Source organism: Culex pipiens, chromosome 1 (genome assembly GCF_016801865.2).
Source record: "Culex pipiens pallens isolate TS chromosome 1, TS_CPP_V2, whole genome shotgun sequence".
Classification (NCBI taxonomy): Eukaryota; Metazoa; Arthropoda; class Insecta; order Diptera; family Culicidae; genus Culex; species Culex pipiens.
The window spans coordinates 27,175,982-27,198,596 of record NC_068937.1 but is presented as its reverse complement, the minus strand read 5'-3'; the positions used below and the strand labels follow the sequence as shown (position 1 = coordinate 27,198,596).

The 22,615-nt window shown below is 35.7% G+C and overlaps 1 protein-coding gene across 8 annotated transcripts in view; it reads right to left on the bottom strand.

The window, feature by feature from the left end:
• LOC120413322 (guanine nucleotide-releasing factor 2) overlaps positions 1 to 22,615 on the bottom strand; it is a 116,837-nt gene that overhangs the window by 45,219 nt on the left and 49,003 nt on the right. For 6 of the 8 annotated variants that reach the window (XM_039574089.2, XM_039574090.2, XM_039574092.2 and 3 more), the window contains exon 1: positions 15,211 to 15,607. The exons of the other annotated variants lie outside the window; for them this stretch is intronic. In XM_039574089.2, the coding sequence (XP_039430023.1) occupies positions 15,211 to 15,607 (397 nt within the window). Of the gene's footprint in view, positions 1 to 15,210; positions 15,608 to 22,615 lie in introns of those variants that run through there. 8 annotated transcript variants of the gene reach the window in all.

The following is a 22,615-nucleotide window of genomic DNA, read 5'->3' as shown; positions in this document are numbered from 1 at the left end:
AAAGGTTCTAAGAACCCAGTGCCAATAAAAGCCAAATGGCTTGCAATAAGGTTTTTGTGAAAGTTTTAAGAGGGTCTTGAAAATCCGATGGCAATTTCATGCCAAATATAAACCCATTTGGTATGCTTCTTTTAAACCAGGGGTGTTGTAGCTGTCAAGTGCCATTAGGCATGAAAAAAGCTTGCTTAAAACCATAATCTCCTAAAGAAGCATTAAGAGTGGCCAAATAGCAATGCAGAAATATGGCACTAAACTCGTGGTCTGATTGGGTGTGATTGACCGTCATCTTGGTAGAAAAAAAAAATAACTATAGTATAATCATTGAATTTCAAAAATATGGTGAAATTAAACCACCAACAGCGAGAAATATTCTTTCAAATTATTTTAATCACTTCCCATACAAATTACATGTATGTATTTCATCATCGCCTTTTTTGCAAACCATCTCAATTGTATCATTTGGCAAGACGAAGACTTATTTGTTGCCAGAATAAAACCTATTTGGCGTAAGACGTTTGAAGACGTATGAAACGTCATTTTTCCATAATTCCTGACTGGGTTTTAATAAAGGTTTTATTAAAGATTTGAGGAGGTTGTTAGGATTCAATTGTAAAGCCTTGAACTCCTAAGAAGTTTTTACAAATAGGCCGTGACAAACTTTTGGGGAGATCCTTTTGGGTTTTAAGAGAGGTTTATCGAGGTTCTGGGGAGGCTGTTACGACTAAGTGGTATTAATGTTGGTTTTGGCTGATAGGTTTTTATAGCGGTTGTGACAGCTTTGATATATAGCTTAAAATGTTACTTGAGTGGTTGTTACAGTAAATAAAGCATTTTGTGAAACTTATTGTTAAAAAATAAAAATCGGGCATTAAATTTTAAGCTTAAAAATGTCTTAAAATACAAAGAATCTTGCAGCTGGTAATTAAAAATATGTGAAAATCATCAAAGATCCTTCCATCGATGGTGATGGTGAAGTGCTTGGAAGCTGCTGAAGTGAGCCGAAAATTAGTCATCAGAATCTTCTCAGAGCTTTAATCATCGTTTGTTCAAATTCTACTGATAATATTTTCGAAATTTCACCTCACTTATCCAACTGAGTGTAGAAAAGCCGCCTCGCAGAACAAATCCTCCTCATCCGCTGAACACGTTTGCTTCGTTAGACGGCGAAGGGGCACCACAATTTTCGCTGCCCGATCTTAATTAAAAGTGATCTCATTTGATCTCGCCCTCTTGATCGACAACTTCCAGCCAGCCTTCTAAACTTCTGCGCGTCGCTGAATCACACCGAGGCGTTGATGTCGTCGCCTTCGCCTTCAGAGAGGGGAAAGACCCCACCGCCGGAGCGAATCTTTAACAGTTTTTCTTCCAAATTTGGGGGAAGTCCAAAAATAGCGCACCCACGACGCCCTTTCGCCTCCTCGCGTTGAGAATCGAATTCAGACACGCTTCTTGGCCCGAAGAACCCCGAGAAAAAACCGACCGAAGAATTCCTGGAGATTTGTTGTTCCCACAGCCGGAAGATTCTCACCGTAAGATCGGCCGCTAAGGTCGTACCACTTCCGGGTGTAATTTGCACAGCAAAAAACAAACCTCAAACACTGCGATCGTGAGATCAAGTTTCAGCGACCAAAAAAAACACAAACTTCGCGCGTTCTATCCCAGTTCAGTTCGCAACTTCACACAACTTTACGGCGAGACCGAGCAACAGTGACTAGTTCGGCTCAAGTTCTCCGCGGGTCTTGCGGGTATTGACGGACCAACGAGATGAGGGCAGGAGGAGTTGAGGCGGCGAAAAACCGCGACCATATAGAACGAATCGTACAGCGGGGTGAGAGGAAGAAACGAACTTGGCACTCACAAGTCGAGTCTGCCAAGGAAGGCGCGATCGCGACGACGACGATGACGCGACGCCGGAGAATGACGTAGTGAGCGGCACTAACGGAGGGGTGAGTGGGGTAAAGAGGACGCACTGATTGGATTTAAATAGCAAACTTCACAGTGAGTGATATAGATCCATCCCATAACAACATAGCTTGAGTGGCACGTCGACGGTTTGCTAGTTGAAAATGGATATAAATCAAGATTTTTTTAAATTCCTTGAATTCTAAATTTTTTGATTATTTTTTTAACTTTTGCATTTTTTTAATTTTTTTTAAATCTTAAATTTCTTGATTTTTAAGAATTTCTCAATTTTATTTGATTTTTTTGAATTTCTGGAGTTTTTGGATTTGCTTGAATTTCTTGAATTTTGGAAGTTCTTAAATTTCTTAAAGTTCTTGGAGTTCTTGAATTTCTTGAATTTCTTAAAGTTCTTGGAGTTCTTGAATTTCTTGAATTTCTTAAATTTCCTGAATTTCTTAAATTTCTTAAATTTCTTGAATTTCTTGAATTTCTTGAATTTCTTGAATTTCTTGAATTTCTTGAATTTCTTGAATTTCTTGAATTTCTTGAATTTCTTGAATTTCTTGAATTTCTTGAATTTCTTGAATTTCTTGAATTTCTTGAATTTCTTGAATTTCTTGAATTTCTTGAATTTCTTGAATTTCTTGAATTTCTTGAATTTCTTGAATTTCTTGAATTTCTTGAATTTCTTGAATTTTTTGAATTTCTTGAATTTCTTGAATTTCTTGAATTTCTTGAATTTCTTGAATTTCTTGAATTTCTTGAATTTCTTAAATTTCTTAAATTTCTTGAATTTCTTTAATTTCTTGAATTTTTTGAATTTCTTGAATTTCTTGAATTTCTTGAATTTCTTGAATTTCTTGAATTTCTTGAATTTCTTGAATTTCTTGAATTTCTTGAATTTCTTGAATTTCTTGAATTTCTTGAATTTCTTGAATTTCTTGAATTTCTTGAATTTCTTGAATTTCTTGAATTTCTTGAATTTCTTGAATTTCTTGAATTTCTTGAATTTCTTGAATTTCTTAAATTTCTTGAATTTCTTGAATTTCTTGAATTTCTTGAATTTCTTGAATTTCTTGAATTTCTTGAATTTCTTGAATTTCTTGAATTTCTTGAATTTCTTGAATTTCTTGAATTTCTTGAATTTCTTGAATTTCTTGAATTTCTTGAATTTCTTGAATTTCTTGAATTTCGAATTTCTTGAATTTCTTAAACTTCTTGATTTTTTTGAATTTCTTGAATTTCTTGAATTTCTTGAATTTCATGAATTTCATGAATTTCTTGAATTTCTTGAATTTCTTGAATTTCTTAAACTTCTTGATTTTTTTGAATTTCTTGAATTTCTTGAATTTCTTGAATTTCTTGATTTTTTTGAATTTCTTGATTTTTTTGAATTTCTTGAATTTCTTGAATTTCTTGAATTTCTTGAATTTCTTGAATTTCTTGAATTTCTTGAATTTCTTGAATTTCTTAAATTTCTTGAATTTCTTGAATTTCTTGAATTTCTTGAATTTCTTGAATTTCTTGAATTTCTTGAATTTCTTGAATTTCTTGAATTTCTTGAATTTCTTGAATTTCTTGAATTTCTTGAATTTCTTGAATTTCTTGAATTTCTTGAATTTCTTGAATTTCTTGAATTTCATGAATTTCTTGAATTTCTTGAATTTCTTGAATTTCTTGAATTTCTTGAATTTCTTGAATTTCTTGAATTTCTTGAATTTTTTGAATTTCTTGAATTTCTTGAATTTCTTGAATTTCTTGAATTTCTTGATTTTTTTGAATTTCTTGATTTTCTTGAATTTCTTGAATTTCTTGAATTTCTTGAATTTCTTGAATTTCTTGAATTTGTCGAATTTCTTGATTTTCTTGATTTTCTCGAATTTCTTGGATTTCTTAAATTTCTCAAATTTCTTAAATTTCTTAAATTTCTTAAATTTCTTAAATTTCTTAAATTTCTTAAATTTCTTAAATTTCTTAAATTTCTTAAATTTCTTAAATTTCTTAAATTTCTTAAATTTCTTAAATTTCTTAAATTTCTTAAATTTCTTAAATTTCTTAAATTTCTTAAATTTCTTAAATTTCTTATTTTTCTTAAATTTCTTAAATTTCTTGAATTTTGTGAAATTTGTTTGTTTTATAATTTAATTATAGTTTATTAAATTTTTAAAATTTCCTAAATTTAAAAAAATTGAAAATTGTTTTTTTTATTTTTTCAAATTTCTTTAATTATTCATATTTTGGTTTTTTTTTTTCAAATTTCTTGTTTTTTTTCCAATCTCTTGAATTTTTAAATTTGTTAAATTTTTTAAATGTGTAAAAAAAATATTGTTGCTTGAATTGCATGAACTTCTTGAATATATATATTTTAAACTTTTATTTTCAAGTATCTTATTTTGTTTTTATTTTTATTTTGTCATTTGAATTTGAATACAAGTAGTAAATTTTGTTTCAAATATCGCGAGTGTCATTTATTGAAAATTGCTTCAAAAACCACGTGGACACTTTTCAGGGAATCTCAAACCCCCCCCCCCCCCCTTCGTGGACAATAGTCCATACAAAAAAAAACTTTTTTGTATGGAGCGTGGACAATCGCCATACCACCCCCCTCCCCCCCTAAAGTGTCTACGTGGTTTATGGATGGTCCCATGCCAATTTTCGCTTTAAAAAAATAACATTTTTAAATTTTAGATATTATTCAGAAAAGTTTCTACAGCAACGATATATTTTATATTTTCATTTAAACTGAAATCGAAGCATTATGTCAAAGTTTTCACAATTTACTAAGAAATTAATACTACTTAAAAAAATATCAATTATTCAATTATTTTAAAAATATTTAGAATTCTGTTTCTAAACACTTTAAAACTTAACATTTGCACATTAATTTTAATTTGCGGATATTTTACAAAAGAATTAGTAAATGCAGAGCGTTTCTCGACTTGATCACGTTTTCAAATAAAGATTCGCGATTCTTTGACTGTGTTGAAATAATCATTTTAAACGCCGAGCTGGCGTGGCCGTGAAAAAAAAAATTGCATTGAAATTACAGGCCACGGTGTCAGCATTTGAATGAAAAAAGTGTTTTAAAATGCATCATACACCTGTCCAGTTGTTTTGCAATCATCGATTTCCAAAATTTTTAAATACTGACGAAAATTTTATTTTTGCGAGAAAAAAAAGTTTTTGCGGTGCTGTACATTGTAACTTCATAAAAATTCAAAATATTTTGAAACGAGTCCAAACATGTTAAATATGATTATCAATGCAGAAAAAGGCCTTGAAGATTGTTCTCAGTTGATTAGACTTCTAATTCCATTGAAATTTTGATATTTTTTTGAAAAAATATTTTTTTCCCCCTGATTTTTCGGACCAATTTAGAAGGGGGGGGCGACAAAACTTTGAAAAATATTTGCAACGGCCTAATATTGAAATAAAAATGCACATGAAAAAAAGTTTTGTAAAAAATTGTAAAAAATATTTTTCTGCGTGTCATCTCGAGACCTAGGTTTTTTTAAATTTTTATTATTAAGAGCAGAAAATTTCTTAAAAGTCCAACGTTTAACATTGAGTATAAAATCAATAGTTTTCGTGATATTGCAAACTGAAAAATGAGAGTTAGTTAGATGACACTTAGAAAAAAATTTAGGTAATTTTCTTCATGAAATAAATTTCCTAATAGGTTAAAAACGATGCACTTAATCAACAAAATGATTGAGGTAATTTTCAATTTCAAATTTGATTTATTATTAGGCTTAGTGATTTTTCACGCTCAAAAATTGCATATTTCACGGGGACCTCAATTTCAAAACATCAAATTTCACGGAAATTTCGCGGAACGTGAAAAATCTTGAAATAAATATGAAAAAATTGATGTTAAACTTACAGAAACTATTTTTTATGCTTTACTAACAATTTCAAAAAGTTTTTTTTCGACATTTTTTCCCAGTAAAAATAGTGTTGAGGTTTTCATCTTACTTTTCAAAAACTGAGTTAAGGTCACTAGAAAAATAATTATTTTATCTGTAACGAAATCTTCAAAATTTTATTCAAAACCAGAACAGAAACCAAAATAAACATTATTTTAACTTCCAAGGGAACCATCCACCCAAATAATCAAATATCGTGAGAATTAAACAGGACTCAGAAAAAAAATCAGAAATGTTCTTAAAATGCGACTTTAAAGATAATAAAAACTATGAACCAAGCTTGAATCTTTCAAAAGAAATTGGAATTAAATCTTTAAAATTTCAAATTAAATAACAGTTAAATTGTTATAGAGTATCAAGAAAAAAGCAAGCTTTTTTCTCAAATTTTTCTTTAATTTTTTCAATCTGTTTTTTTTTCTCCTTCTCTGGTTAAATCATTGACCGGAGGAAGAAGGAGAGACGACTATTATCACAGAATGTTACTTTTTCATGAAATTTAGCTTTTAATTGATTTCTAAAAATTAATCAATAAAGTTTTTAAAATATTTGTGCAATTTAAAAAACATTTCACAGTATACTCATTCAATCAATTTCAACAAGTTTTGGTTGAAAAAGACAAAATTTATTAAAAATAAATTTCAAGAAATTTTTTTCTTCTATGGCCTCAGTAAATGCTGTATCAATTTCATGTTTATAAATAATTTCCTAACAATTCTTCAAATGGTTCATATCACACTTTTCAATTAAAAACTAATAAAATTTACTTAAAAAGTCGTTATGAATGAAATAATTATTATGATGTTATGTTAAAGAATTGATTTGAGAAAATCGATCAATTTCACGGGATTTCATGGAAATCTTTAAATTTCACGAATTTCACGCTGCCCGCGAAATCGTGAAAATTCACTAACTCTATTTATTATCTAAAAATGATTTATGAAATTTTGTTTTACAACATTTTAACTAAAAAGAAAATTCATAGCTCCGATCCCAATTTAGCAAAATTCTTCTCAGAAAATAAAGTAGTAATCAAACTGCGTGTAAAAGACCAATTATAAAATAAATTTTGCATTATTTTATGACATTTTATGTAATATTACACCCAGAAATATGTAGGCCATCAGTATGGGAAACCTACTTGACCGAAATGTCAAGCTCGAAATGTGTGTTTATCCTTTTCCATTTTTCATCGGTCTGATAGCCGAGCGGGCTAAGACGCCAGTCCTTACTGTTGGTGCTGGGTTTGAACCCCATCGGTTGCAACTTTTTTTTTGTAATTACAAAAATTGTACATCAATGTTATCAATCATCAAATTTCTTTTACAATAAATTAGAAAAAAAAACTCGATGCAGATTTTCTCTAAATTCCCATCCCACCCCACATTCCCCCCTCCCGCTCTCTCTCTCTCACATGTGCGTAGTTGTTTACGTTTGCTCGTATGTATGCGGCTGGTCGTCCCCAACCAAAGTCGCGTGCTTTTTTTTCGCGTCCATCCATTCCAATGTACAAGCAAGTCTGAGTCTGGGTGATTGAGGGAAACAAAAAAAAAGAATTCTATAAATGGAATACAAGAAACTTGAATCATACAGCGAGACGAGTCGCTCTTCCATGGCTTTTCCGCTTATTTCTCTCGTCGTCGTCTTCGTCTAATTTGAGGCTAGAGCGAAATTTGAGAGTATGATTATTTTTATCTGATTTGCTTTGAGTATTATTAGCTTGATTAATTGTTTGAACAGTTATCTCGAAAATTGAGTCAAAAGTTGTCTTACTAAGTTGCTTTTCAAAGTCAATTCGCAATATAATTGAAAATATAGAAAATACATTTTGGAATTTCAAGTGTCGATTGACATCCTGAGATGAAGATGTCACAGAGCATATTTTCACAGTTTTGTTTGTGAGGTGACGAATGATTTGAAGAAAGAAACTTGTCAACGCTCTGTTTTGATTCATATTGACGGGTTTATCGAGGGGAGAAAAAGGCACTTTGCCTAGACCTGTAGGCCTTAGCCTACGCCATTTTCTGGCGCCAATGCACTTTGCAGAATAAAACCGGTATTGCACTCAAGTTGCAGTCATTGCTGCTGTGATATTTTATAAAAAATGGCAGATTTTTGTGATTAATTCCATGAATTCTCTCAATTGAAGATAATTTCAGTAATTAAACACTCAAAAGTATACAAAAAACGTTACACCCAACTTGTAACTTCATGGAATCGATGTAATTTTGCATGCTTTTGTCGTCCTTTCTCAATGCAATGAGTTTTATTCGTTTTTCTGTAACTCTGAAGTGAACAAATTTACCCGTTGAATGTAATTTCTGTAATCAAACATTAAAAAGTTAAAAAAAAACCCTGCACCCAACTGGAAACTTCATGGAAACGATGTAATTTTACATGCTTTTGTCGTCTTTCATCAATGTAATCAGTTTTAAGCGTTTTTCTGCAACTCTGAAGCCAACAAATTTACCCGTTACCGACTTGAAGATAATTTCAGTAATCAAACATTCAAGAGCAAAAAAACGTTACACCCAACTGGGAACTTCATGAATCATGATGTAATTGATGTAATTTTACATTATTTGTAGTATTTCCTCAATGCAATCAGTTTTATGCGTTTTTCTAAAACTCTGAAGCCAACAAGTCTACCCGTTACCGCCTTTTGCAAAGGGTGTGACATAATACCATTATGTCCACCATTTTATTGAAACCAATTGTAAAAAAAAGTTTTGCTTGTCATTGTTTACATCATCATCGCTAAAAATCGTACCTTTATTTACTAACCCCGCCATTTCAAACTCTGTCCACCGTCAATCGGGGAATACACACGCATGGGACGGGGAATCGCCGTATAGGACAAACAATATACTTTGACGACCAAAGCGACATTCGCCAGCGTTGATTGCATGCAAGACAAAACGACTCTCCGGCGCACTTTGAATGGCCAAGGAAACGTGATCAAAATAAAGATAAGATCTCCATCAGGATCGGGGGAAAAAGTGATTGAATACCTTTAAGCGATGTTCGGGTTCGTCGTCATTCGACAATCACCTCATACGTGAATGCATGGAAACGTCAATTTGACAACATCAAAATGGAGGGTGAGGAACTGTCAAACTTTGAACTAACAACAATTGTTGTCAATCTATCGAGGTTGTACAGTACAATCATGCGGAATCGAAAGGGCTTTACTCTCTCAACTGTCAACAGTGTCACCTTGCCGAGGTTAATGAACGTCCCTTGCACGCGCTTTTTACAACACTTTTGACGCATCCGTGAAAAGGTTATCACGTGCAGATGGCAGCACTGGCCGTATCGTAGGAGGCGCTGTTGTGCAATTTGCAGATTGCCAGGGGGTCGTCTTTGCACAGCAAGAAAACAAAGTTGCTTGCCTACTGGGATGCCGTGTGTGTTTACATGTGTTTCACTGAACATTTAGGTAAACAAGGCCGGTTAGGCGTTACACGGTGGGTTGATGTGACGAGACAATCATCTTCTGGGTGCGACGTGACCATCAGAGCGCAAAGACGACATCGCAATCCAGTGGTTTGAAAAGGGGGGTTCCATGGCAAATAACGAAAAAAAAGGTTCAGGTGGTTATGTTACAGGCATGACCAGAATGACAAAGAACATTGTTGAAAGAGTCGTGGAATCGCCTACTCTGATTGGCATACGGTGACGGAAAGTGTGCGCGCGCCAAGGTTGTACAATTTCTCCGCACAAACGGGGGAGGGAGGGCGCGAAACAAAACACAAAGACCCCCCCTCCCCTTATAATAGTTGAATGGTTTGAGTAGGAAAACGGAAAGGAAAGGAAAAGGAAAAGTACGTCAAAATGAAGTAATGGCCGGCAATGGCCAACAATGAGTGGCAATAAAGTGCGCGCGCGAAATTGATCTGTCACCTTGCGGGGCACGCTCCGACGCGAATCTGCGGGCTTTGTTTGGAGCTGTTTTATGCGGTTTTGATCGACCGGTAGAAATGTGATTAACCGGGGGCCTACCGTGATCGGAAATCTGTATGATTGCGACACGTCGAGAAATGCAATCGCGTAACTGTACAAAATGCGATTACGTCTGGTTTAACTCAGAGGGAGATCAGTCTTTCAAAATTATGTTATAAGATCTTAACTTGATAAATTAAACCAAATCAAGAGCACAGGTCACCAAATTTGCAGTCCTCACTTTACTGCAACTATAAACATATGAAATGGCGAAATTTGTCCACAGAAACCGTCCACCATGATCCTGGAGAAAGTTTCGTGCGCGAACACAACCCCTCTAATAGCCGCGTATGTGGTTTGCAAACCAAATGTCACGTTTTATGCAGATATTAAAATGAGCACGACACACTGAGGTTTGAAATTTTTGCTCTTCTGGTTGCGAATTTAAGTGTGAGGCTGAGACTGCTGCTTGTTAAGTCAAACGAGCGGAACACGTTTGAACTGGTGAGTAAACATCGGTGACATTGTTTTTGGCCCCAAGGCAGACGAGGAGATCATCAAGAGGGACCACGTAATTTCGGCACTGTGTGGATAAATGTGCGATTTTGTGAACTTTTGCAGAAAATAGGTCAAACCTAAAGAAGCTTTTTTTTTCGAAAAACCAAAATCCAAGATTAAACTGTCAAACCAAAGAGTGAAAAAATAAACAAACCTGTTTTGAAAAACGTGCCATGAAATTTGAACACTTTGTTCGTGGTTCCGAATATCATGAACGCTTGTTCGCGATTTTGGGAACTCATTTTTCTCCGTGTACACGTAAGAATCCCAGAAAACGTGAGTATCACGATTTTCAAATTATTGATCTATAATTTTTAGGAATGAATACTCCAACAGTCGTGAATAATATAATCGTAATTCGTGAGTCTAGAACATTTTTTTTGTGTGTACACTCAAACCCCGATGGTAATACAATTTCCGAGGTATGCCCAGCAATAAGGCAAAACATATTTGGCAGTGTTGCCAAATGGAATACTACGACCGAAAAAAAATTCACTTTTAGGTGCAAGAACTTAATTAAGAGTCGCTTAAGTTTAGGATGGTGTAAAATTTGGTGTCGACGTCATGTTTTTTTTATGTAAAATACTGTCAAACAAAATTTCAAAATACTTTTGGGTAATTCTCCACCAACTCACACGAAATCGGAAAATGTTGCTCCGACTCCTCTTCGATTAGCGTGAAACTTTGCTCTAAGTGGTTTTGTTGGTTCCTGATCACGAATCCGAGGTCCATTTTTCGATATTTCGTGACGGTGGGGCGGTACGACCCCTTTTTCAGTGATTTGTAGCTCGCAACCGTGAAGAGATAGAAATTTGGTGTCAAAGGGACTTTTGTGTAAAATTACACGCCCGATTTGAAGGCGTACTCAAAATTCCGAAAAAAACGTTTTTTTCATCAAAAAAAAGTCAAAAAATAGTTTTAAAATCGTTGCCATTTACCGTTACTCAACTGTCAGAAATCGTGAGACATGTCATTTTATGGGAAATTTAATGTACTTTTCGAATCTGAAATAACCCAGAAGGGTCATTTTTTTCATTTAGAACGCAATTTTTCGTTTTAAAATTACGTGTTTTTTTCTAACTTTGCAGGGTTACATTTTGAGTAGTGCGGTGCCTGTGTGGACGCTCAGTCCTGTTTTTTCGTGTTATTTTCCGTCTCTTTTGTGTCGCTGTTCGAGTGCATGGGGTGATTGGTCAGTATAATTAAATAATGGCATCAATAGTGCGGTGCCTGTTTGGACGCGCAGTCCTGTTTTTTCGTGCTATTTTTCGTCTCTTTTGTGTCGCTGTTTGAGTGCATGGGGTGATTGGATTTCTTCTTCTTCTTTTTTCATTTATTTTTTGTTCGCACGTTCGTTGGCCGATGAATTTTATTTTTGTTCACTTTATATAGTTTTCGATAGAAACGATCCGATTTTTGTTTTTTGAGACAAGCAAGTCGTATTGCTGGATTAAGTCCTTTCCATATCATCGAGGATAGGAAGGCACGTCGACGGATATGTTTTAAGGCTTATGATATAAAATAATTTTAATGAATGAAGCCCTTCCTACATCACCGTTGATCGGAAGGCACGCCGACGGAGAATTTCTGGAGAATCGCGGTCGAATTAATACTATATTTAAATCCCTAGATAGGTATCTTTCCGCAGCCGGCTGCCTAAGATTTTTTAAATTTCAACCCATAAACAAATTGCTCATGGTCGCATCACCTACCACAGTGAATCCTGACCTCATACCCATCTTACTAACCCCTCAAAACTCATGTGATACTTTGTCGGAGACGCAGTCGATTTGGCGGTCCCATCACTCAAGTATCGGCTAACATTCCCATCCACTTCCCCGTGCTTTACCACTGGTCGTGGCCGGCGTCGGTATTGATCAGCACGATAGAGACCTTTGAAAATTGCGAAGGGGTGATGATTGGTTCCTACTTTTCATCTGTGGTCCACGGAGCAATGTTTGGGGGTCCTGGTCAATAACGAAGTAGCAGCTACGGGTAGACACCAATGCTATGCTATGCTATGCTATGCTAACTTTGCAGGGTTACATTTTAGAGTGTAACAATGTTCTACAAGATTGTAGAGCAGACAAAAACAAAAATTTTGATATTTAAAATCAAATAACAAACAAATAACAAAAAGTAACAGGAAATGGCAGCGATTTTAAAACTATTTTCTAACTTTTTTTTGATGAAAAATTCGTTTTTTCGGAATTTTAGTACGCCATCACAAAAGTCCCTTTGACACCAAATTTCTATCTCTTCACGGTTGCGAGCTACAAATCACTGAAAAACGTGTCTTAGTAAAAAACCAGAAAAATGAAAGGGGTCGTACCACCCCACCGTCACGAAATATCGAAAAATGGACCTCGGATTCGTGATCAGGAACCAAAATAACCCCTTAGAGCAAAGTTTCACGCAAATCGAAGAGGGGTCGGGGGGCAACTGCTGTGTGAGTTGGCGGAGGATGACCCTTTTCAGGTTCAAAACATAAATTTGCCTTTTAAAATAACTTTACACATTTTTTGATTAAATTCACTGCTTTCAAGTTATAGGTATATGGAAATTTTTAGAAAAAAATTGCTTAGTTTTTTTGCAGTTTAAAAATACCTTACGAAAGAAAAACACCAAGGTTTGTTGTCAAAAAGCGGAGAGAATCTCCCCTTTTCTGATTTTGATGATTTTAACTTTGTTACAATGAAAAAACTATCAAATTTTGTTTTATTGAGGTTTTGTACATCGAAAAATTACTAAAATTCTATCAATCTTAGAACTAACTCCAACATGCTTAAAAATGTTTCTAAATGCAAGGGAATGCATTTTAATTTAATTTCAGTGGATTGCACTTCAATTTCCATTTAAAAAAAATTGTTTTGCTCCCTGATTTTTCAGGCCGATTCTGAAGGAAGCGTGACAAAAACTGTAATAAAATTTGTACCAGGCTAAAAAAAACGAAAAAAGTCGATTCGTGAAAGTTGAGAATTACTCAGTTTATATAGCCTCAAAAATCCAATATAAATAGAAATAAAACAAACTTTAAATCAATTTAAAATAAATTTATCTGTTTAGAAATTTTAAAAAGTGGGATATGGTGTTGAAACTTTTCTTTATTTTTATTTAATTTAAAATTGATAGTGTTTTTTTTATTTTTAAATTAGTTGAAACTTATCTTTGGGTTAATATGAGTTAAGTCAATTATTACAATTTTGACGATCTGGCTTGATTCGGATTAGGGGAAATATACCCATTTTTAGCCTAGTAAGCGGTCGTGTTTAAATGATGCCGGATAATCTGGAGGGTTCCTTGAAAATTACTAAAATCAAGTACACCAACGAGTAGAGCATTTTATTTTGAATATTTCTGTTTATTTTCACTTTTACTAAAAGTTATTCTATTCCTTTTACAAGCATTTAAAAAAAATATTTCCAAAATGTATTCTAATCAATCGAGAATGCATTGGGCCACGCCCATTTTCCTATTTTCAGCTTAGTTCTTTTTTCTTCCAGCGCTCTTTTGGGTCTGCTTAGTGCTGCCAGTTGTAATGAAATTGTGTGCGAACACTCACGAAAAGTAGCATTTATAGAGAAAGTTTCCTGGCATCACTGGCTCACTCCAACAGGCGCTGCTGGTGGTGTTGGTGGCCATCCTTTGTTCTTTATTTGCCTTCGCTTCTCGCTCGGTTTTCTTCAGCCTTCGATTGGAATGGGTCGCCAAAAGTCAAACGTCAAAAGACTTGGCGCGTTTGTTTTTTTGATGGCGCTTGCTAATTATTTACATGTTTCTGGAATATTTTTCAAGTGAGTGACTAACTAATGTCCTAAAGAACATGTTGCCGGTAGTTGGAAGCAATTTCATATCTTAAGCGCTTTGAAAACGTTAGCGCAAGTGAAAAGATGTTGATGGCGACTTTCGTTGAGCAGTTAAGCTCTCATCTCGCGTTTGGATGTGTGTGCCAACAAAATGATGAGAAATGGTCTCGCAAAATAGTAATTATGATCAAATGTGCCTTAAATTTGATCTTTTCGGCCCGTAAGTGGCATACATTTGCGTGCCTATTCGAGGCGGTGCTGTTGCTGGTAAGTTTATAGCCTAAATAGTATTTTTGGAGCTTTAAACGAGCATCAAACTCTACATATGACGAAGATAGGTGCTTGATTAGAAAGGGTATAATTCCCCAACATGGAAAATAATAAAGTTTGTACAATATTTTTTTTTTAAACTAGCCTGAATTGAAAGTAAAAGACTACGGAAATCAAGTTGACAATACATAAAAACAAACCGTAATATCAGTGCAAACAGGCAATCAGGCAATAACCCAAACTTCTCACAACCAACGATCAGATCCATTTCGAGCCAACCTCCTTATTTTTTCTATCCATTCAACTTTCCCACAAGGTAAGCCGCCAAGGTTGTCGCGCGCACACCTCAAAGTAGATCAACACCAAACAGGCCATGTTTTGAATTTGAAATCCACAACCACTTTCAATAACCGAGAGTGGTGGCAATAGTTTATTAGCCCCTCTGTCGTGATTCAACTCAACGAACGCTTATAGGCCTAATGTTGGTTTAGGCCCCAAACAGGTGGCAATATTTAACTTTCCTATGGCGTCACGACCGATCGATGGCGATCGCGATCGCGATCGCGCCATTATAACCTTCTAGTGTACAAATGTTACTTTTTTATACTTTTTGTCTACGAATTCAATATTTTTGAGCTGTTAAGGGTTAAAACTAGAAACTGGTCCCGCGGATCAACGCACAAACGTGACTCCCCCTCCCGGGTCCAAGGGAGAGTCGTGTTTCGTTAGACGAGGTGTTAATAAGTTTTCCATGTTTGCATATAGATATTGCCAGATGTGGCCAGAGCTGTTGATGGTGGGCTACTTACATCCTCCTCCTTCAACTCCTCCAAAAAACGATGGCAACACTGCCGGCGAAGGCGGCGCCGAACTGCAGCTGTACGAGTGCCGCTTGAAGTTGTACCCGAGGATCCGCTCGCGGATGGGACTTACGCCACCGTACAGCGAGTTGACCACCCCGGTCCGTTGGTTCTGCAGATAGTCACGTTTCTTCACGACCGGCGGGTCGGCGATGGGCCGCAGGCCACCCCCAATCACCTCGCCCTCTTCAAGGTAGTTGTTGTTGTTGTTGTTGACATTCGGGCTAAAGCTGCCAACACTTTTCAGCACTATGCTGCTGGGCCTCAAGCTGATGTTGTAGGACTTCCACTTTTTTCGCTCAAATTTGGCACAATCAAACAGGAACGTATCGTCGAACTCCGGCATCGTGGATCACTGCACCGAAATCACTTGTATCACAGCCAAACAGTTCACTTGAAATCCATCTTCTCGCGGGGAGATTGTAGAAATCGCGATGAAATCGTATCCCCACTCACTTCTTCGGCAAGGCTCTGCGAAAGGTCTGTCCTAACAACCTTGGGGCTCTCTGCAATCAACGGCGACGCGACAAGCCATTAGAATTAGAAATACACAGTTGTTTTTTCCCCCTTTTTCATTTCAAGCACTGCAAGTAAATCATGATCAATTACAGATACAGAAAAAATACCCACTTAACCCCACTCTGTTTTTCCTACAGTGTCCACGAGGTGCAGAGCAAGTGCAGTTTGCACATTCCACCTATTCCACTCGAATGCTGCACTTGCACCTGGCTGGCCAACAAGTTACACTTAACACTGGTTGTGATACTTGGAGAGTGGCGGTGGTGGTAGAGCTGGCCAGGAATGTTGAGACTTATGCACCTCTCACTCTTCTGTTTGGACTAGGCGGCGAGCGACCAGTTTGAACGATTTTCCCTTCTGGCAGGGATGCCAGATACACAGATTTGTCTGTGTTTCACAGACATTTGAGCTCGTGTTAGACATTTTTTGAGGTACACAGACTTTTTAAAAACTTCATTAAATTGTTATTTTGTTAAAATATCAATCGAAACTTATTTCGTTAGTCTTCAAATGCTTAAAAACACAATTTTTGATCGATTTCTATGACTGTAAATTGATTTAGTTGAATTTTAGACAAAGACACAGACATACACAGACTTTTTCACAGACATTTTAAAAAATCATCTGGCATCCCTGCCTTCTGGTGACATTTGCGCAAGGGTCCAATGACCGAGTTTGATTTGTTGATTGTTATTTAATTGTGTGAAATATGATTGGTTAAAACCTCTTTTATATTTATACATTTTTAAGGTACATTAACAATGTTGACACTTTTACAAACTGTGACAGTTTGTGTGCGCTTTACACACATTACAGTCTTTCTTGCATATTACGGGCTTGTTGTTTGACAACGCAACACTCGTTTAATTATGTTTAAAGCTCGCAAATGCATGATATAAATGATGTCCATGCTAATTATGCACGTAATGCAAGTGAAATCAATTATTCAACTGTTGATTTTTGACTTAAAACATCACAATGATTTAGCATGTTTGTCGACCGAATTTGTGCGGCTGTACTGTACAGCTCGGTGCTGAACCGTATGTCAAAAAAAATCGCCGCGTGCTTCGAGATTTCAACCAATCAGGAGGTAGGTCAAAAATAGGCACAAAGAAGGTCGTATCCTAGGAGCAATAGACCCAAAATAGGGACAGAAAATGTTTTAGATTTTCGAGGTTATACCGCGATATTAAGTATTTTTATCGAAAATGCGATTAAGTATGAGCATAAGCATTAAAAAACCCACTTATTCATGTAACACAAGCAAGGCCTATAGCAGCCTTTGAAAATACATCAAATTAAAGGTGCGCTCGGCTTAGTAAACCCAAAATAGGGACAAATACCCTAATCACTTTTAGCAAATAATTTTGGTTTAAAAACTTCATTCGTTCAGACCTGGGTGCAGAATAGTTGTCCGCAAAGTGGCCTCAATTTAGAACTGTCAAAGCGGAACCAATTTATTGTTTGAAAAATTATGCCAAGAAGTGGCAAGTATTGTAATAGATCTATAATTAATTTTGTCAGGAATAAAAAAGTCGAGGGCGTCGAGCTTTTGAGTCAGTATTAAGAAAAGATATGAAATCGAGATTGTCATAATTCGTCGCTAACATTTCCATAAGCGCTATGTCTCACTCAAAACCTATGTTTACGAATTGTTTACGACGAATTATCAGTAACTGTGAATGGCACCTGCCAAATAACATTGAATAATCTTACTCCTGTATTATCACTGCGCTTCAAAGATACATAATCTCGTAACTTCCATCCGGTTGCTCTTCTGATTCACAAAATTCCCCCATTTCTGACGGAATATTTCATCACGTTGAAAACAAAGAAGGACTCTTTTAACCGCCCATCGTTTAGTCTACAAACAAAAAAAGCACGAAGAACTTAATTTTTCAGCAAAAACTTTAATATCATTAGAACCAAAATGTTTCAAAACAAGTCACTCCAGCAACAAAAAATATGTCACGCTTGAGTTTGAACAAAGCCTTCTAATTTGTTTATGTTTACAACTGTAGTGCAGTTGTATTAGTCAGGAGCAGTGGGGATCATTCGGAAATCACGTTACGCATTCTGTGTTTTCAGCACCCAGGTTCAGACATGAGCTGTTTTTAAATTATTTAAGTTGGTGTTAATTTATTTCTTCCATTCCACAGTGTTCGGAATGGCAAGAATTAGTGGAATAAATTGATAACTCCTTTTTTTTGACGTCCTAGAGTTGTTGTACTTGATAAGGGTTATCTTTTGAAGTTATTGACATACAGGATGACAACCTTCCAGGTGTCAACCGAAAACTAATAAGTTGGATGACGTTGTAGGGCTTTGGTGTTGTAGAGTTGTAGAGGTGCATTGTTTGGGTTTGCGCCAAAATGCGCCATTTTGAAATCATAGCAACTTGAAAATATGCTCAACATCACTTTAAAATGGTTATTACTCCTCAATAAAGGCTTGAAACACTTTGCTGTCTTCGGCAAAGATGTGTATTTTTATGTCATAAACAACTCTTCAAACATAGTAGGCCGCTAATATGCTAACATTTTGAGTTATCACCAAAAAAAAGCTTTTTTGGACCATTTTTGTAAAAATGGCGTATATCTCGAGTAGATTAAGCGCTACAAATTTGGCACCTTGGAAAAACTTTCATGAAATTTTCTCCGCTACAACTTTGCCGAAGACACCAAGGCCGAACACCGTGGCATTCTTACGAATATGAGCAGTAAATAACAAATAAATCGTTTTTCAACAACAAAAAATCGGTGGGTGTTTGCATTTTTTTCCTTTTTCAATTCTTTGAAAATAAACTGGTTTTTTTTATAAATATATAGTTTCTATCAGTTTTTTTTTTTTTTTTTTTTTTCGTTCAAAGACATGATCAGTTCTTAGAATCCTTTAAAGTGATGATGTTTTTTGTTTGCAATTTTGGCATTAGTAGTTCCTTGAAAAAAAATATAAAGAGTTTAAAAACGTTATGAAACCTTTTTTCAAGTTTTTGCATTCTTTTACCCATAAGTAGCTGTTAAAACACATTTAAAAAAAGATTTTTATCTAAACATTTACTTGTTCCAGAAATAAATAAGTAGGAAAAATCATACATTTTTTATAACATTTGCGGACTTTTAGTAAATGATCGAAAGTTCTATCCCAAATATTGGGGTTTCGAAATAAAATTGCTGAGCAGTGATGGAAAAATTTTCATCGAAAGAAAATCTTGTGACGCTCATCAAAAGGAAAAAAATCGGAAGAGAGCATGGCTCTCCTCTCGCGCGCACGAAAGATCGCTAAAAACAATCCAAAAGATCATCATGTGGATTATTCGGCGGAACACCGATTTCACTACTACTCTTGCAGGTACACTTTTTGTAGAGGATCGATGGTTGTAAATACCAGGGCTGTGGAGTCGGAGTCGGTGGAGTCGGGTCTTTTTGGGGACCTGGAGTCGGAGTAGGAGTCGGAGTCGTCAAAACTCGAACAGCTGGAGTCGGAGTCGGAGCTGGAGTCGGCTAAATTTTAAAAGCTGGAGTCGGAGTCGGAGTCGGAGCCGAAGATTTCTGATAACCTGGAGTCGGAGTCGGAGCCGGAGTTATCTTAAATTCAACAAAAATATGTATTTTTTTATTGTTCAGTATTTCCTATAGAACAGCTTAATTTAAAAAATATCTTTTATTTTTAATTGATTTATCAGATGCCATTATGTTATTGAAGCTTTTCATTGTGATTGAAAAGCTCTAATTGTGTTATTACACTATGAGTACAAGAAAATCAAAGTGTTGCATTTAAAAAAATTGAAACTAACAAAAAATATCAAAAGAAGTTGCAACAAATTTTGAAATAATCATTGATTGTTGATGTTGGTTTTAGGTAAACTATTTTGATATCGTTGCAAATGATCGTTGAACAAATCTCAAGAATTCAGTACAAAAATAAACTAATTAAAAAATGTGTAGAACAAAATATAGGATTTTAATTTATTTTTCAAATATTATAAATAAAAAGACAGAATCAAAATATTATCAACTAGTACGAATTTTCTCATACTGTATGTCCCACGCCATTATGACGGAAGGTGATAATCATTGCAAATCAATGTACCTTAACAAAATAAAATATTTGTGACCTAGAAAATATTTTACTTGTCGATATTTGTTTTTTTATATTTTAAGTTTTTTCATATATTTTGATGGAGGCGCAAGATCATTCATTAAGCTTCGTTTTAGGTTTCACGAAGTATCGTAAACCTCCTTTTTAAAGTATATAAAATTTTAAAATTAAAATAAATTAAAAATTTCCAGGGTAAAATATTTTACAAGTCACAGATTTTTGAAAAGGACATCTTAAACGTCCTTTCCACGAAGAAATTGTTTAGATACATTGATTTGCATTAATAATCTCCTTCAGCCATGGCGTGATGTCCATGCACGTCTTAAAAAAAATGTTTAGTTTAAAATTGTCATTTAAAAATCAAGGTGCCTGTCACTGTGCTTCTTACAAATGTCAGCCTGAAAGTGAGCAAATTGAATTTTATTGTTCAATAGATCATTAAGGCCAGGTTTCTTTTAGTTATTCATTCAAAAATAACAATTTAATATTTAAATTTATTAGCTTTGAAAAAAATATTTTAAATTTTGAGGTTAAGCAATAAATCCAAATTTGCTTACAAAACTGTTCTTCTCAAAATGCCTCTTAAACTGAAGATATTCTTTGATTTCTGTTTCCATAACGTATGAAATTTGTAACCTAGAAACTTTTTTTCCGTTTATTTACTTTACTTCACTTTAACTTAACTTATTTTTCTTGAGAAAAACATGACGCTTAGAGAGTATTTAAATAATCCTATTTATCAATGTTTTAAAAATAATTAACTGATAATAGTTAGCTAACTTTTGAAACATTTAAAAATATGTGGAGTCGGAGTCGGAGCCAACCATTTGTTGAAAGCTGGAGTCGGAGTCGGAGTCGGAGTCGGAGTCGGCTAGAGTTGGTTGGCCGGAGTCGGAGTCGGAGTCGGAGCCAACCATTTGTTGAAAGCCGGAGCCGGAGTCGGAGTCGGCTAATCTGAGAAAGCCGGAGTCGGAGTCGGAGTCGGAGTCGTTTGAATATGACCCGACTTCGCAGCCCTGGTAAATACAACGGAATGAATTTATTTAAGTGATGCTAGCAATGAGATTTACAAAAAATCTTCGCCTGATTGATTTTCTTTCAATAGTTCGGGAGAAATTTTCTATGGCGTGTTTCGCCTCCTTTCTCTTTCGTCGGCGATGAAAGTTCGCAAACAAAAAAGATTGTTTTGCGATTATTCCATCCTTGCTGTTGAGATTTTGCATTACTTCCAACAAGAAAAGTTCTCACGTTGAAAAACAAAGCATCGAAAATAATTTAATTTATTGCATCAATCAACCAATATCTAGGGGCCTAAATTCACTAATAGTGTTACTAGCAGTGCTGAGTGATTGCTTCTATTGAATTTGTAATGTGCATTATGGGCAAAAGAACGTTGTTAGTCAGTAGCACTAATTGCACCAGAACTGGAATGACAAGCGCTTTGAAATGAAATTTACAACGGACTGAAATTAGATTTCATCCAGTTTTACCTCGAGGCCCTGGATAGAAACGGTTCAGCCTAATTTCAATTGCTCGTTCCTGGATCCAATATACCGAGAGCAGTTTGATAAGCCGTTGAAGTCATGATTCATTGCAATGCTTTCTCCCGGTTTCGCTGAATGCAACATATCACATCGCCTTTCGCATTCTAACATTCCAGCAGAAGAAAACTAAATCCACCAACATCTGGCAAGCCTTAAAGCCGCCGCCGTCGTCGACGGGTTTGTCCTGTTGGCCGTTTTCTATTTCGTTGCGCTGGATTTGGGTCAAACTGGGAACGGGTTAATCTGGGTTAATCGGCAACGAACCTTGGAGCTGTTGCACTCTCTGGCAATGGTCGCAGCATGCAACAGATGCAATAGTACCACCAACGGTAACGATTTGCACTCTAACGAGGAAAGACTAACAAAATTGTCAGAATGTCCAAAAGATTTTGACGATTGGAGAGAGGCAACACGCAAATTTGCTCTTCATTTTTGCTCTCTCATCTTGTCTCTCATCGCTAATCTTGTTCCGACGCCTGCTGCGCAGTTGTATTGGTGAACGCAACTGCAAGAATCAGCGGTTAGGATTCGGAAATCACACTAGATGTCAGAGCTTCTTCGTTTGGGTGTAGCAACTGTAAAAATTGTTCGTGCTAAATCTTGACGAATCTCAGCCAAGTCACGATGTTCCACAAGTTCAGACCGCGCGCGGTCACGGGTCACCTGTTCGCTTCTTCTTCCGGGAACCAAGAAGTTCCCGTGACGGAACCGAAATTGTTCTCAGTCAAGTCAAGCCGCGCACAGGTGATGAAAATATGGCCCGTGGCGTTAAAAATAAAACAAACTCTACTCTCGGGGTGCAATTTTCCCATTTTTTTCAACTTGAACTATATTTCGTCTTTGCTTGTTTTCCACGTTGTCGTTTTCCGCGCAAATGTTTTGTTTCTGTTATTCTGCGGTCGAGGGGCGCGAAGCACGACGGGATGCAGATATTTAATTGAATAATTTCCTGTCTGTTTGTGTGGATCTGGTGTGCGCAAACAATGAAGCAACTGTACGTGGAGCATTGGCAAAAACAGCAAAAGATATGGACCGGTACGGATTGTTTTTTAAATAGACACTGCCACGGCACGTCTAAACAGATTGTCGAAAGGTGTTGTGTTGTGATGTCGAGTTCTGGTTGCACCTGTTTTATGTTAGTCAGAACACCTTGACAGCGAATCGAGAGATTTATGTAAATTGAAAGGCGC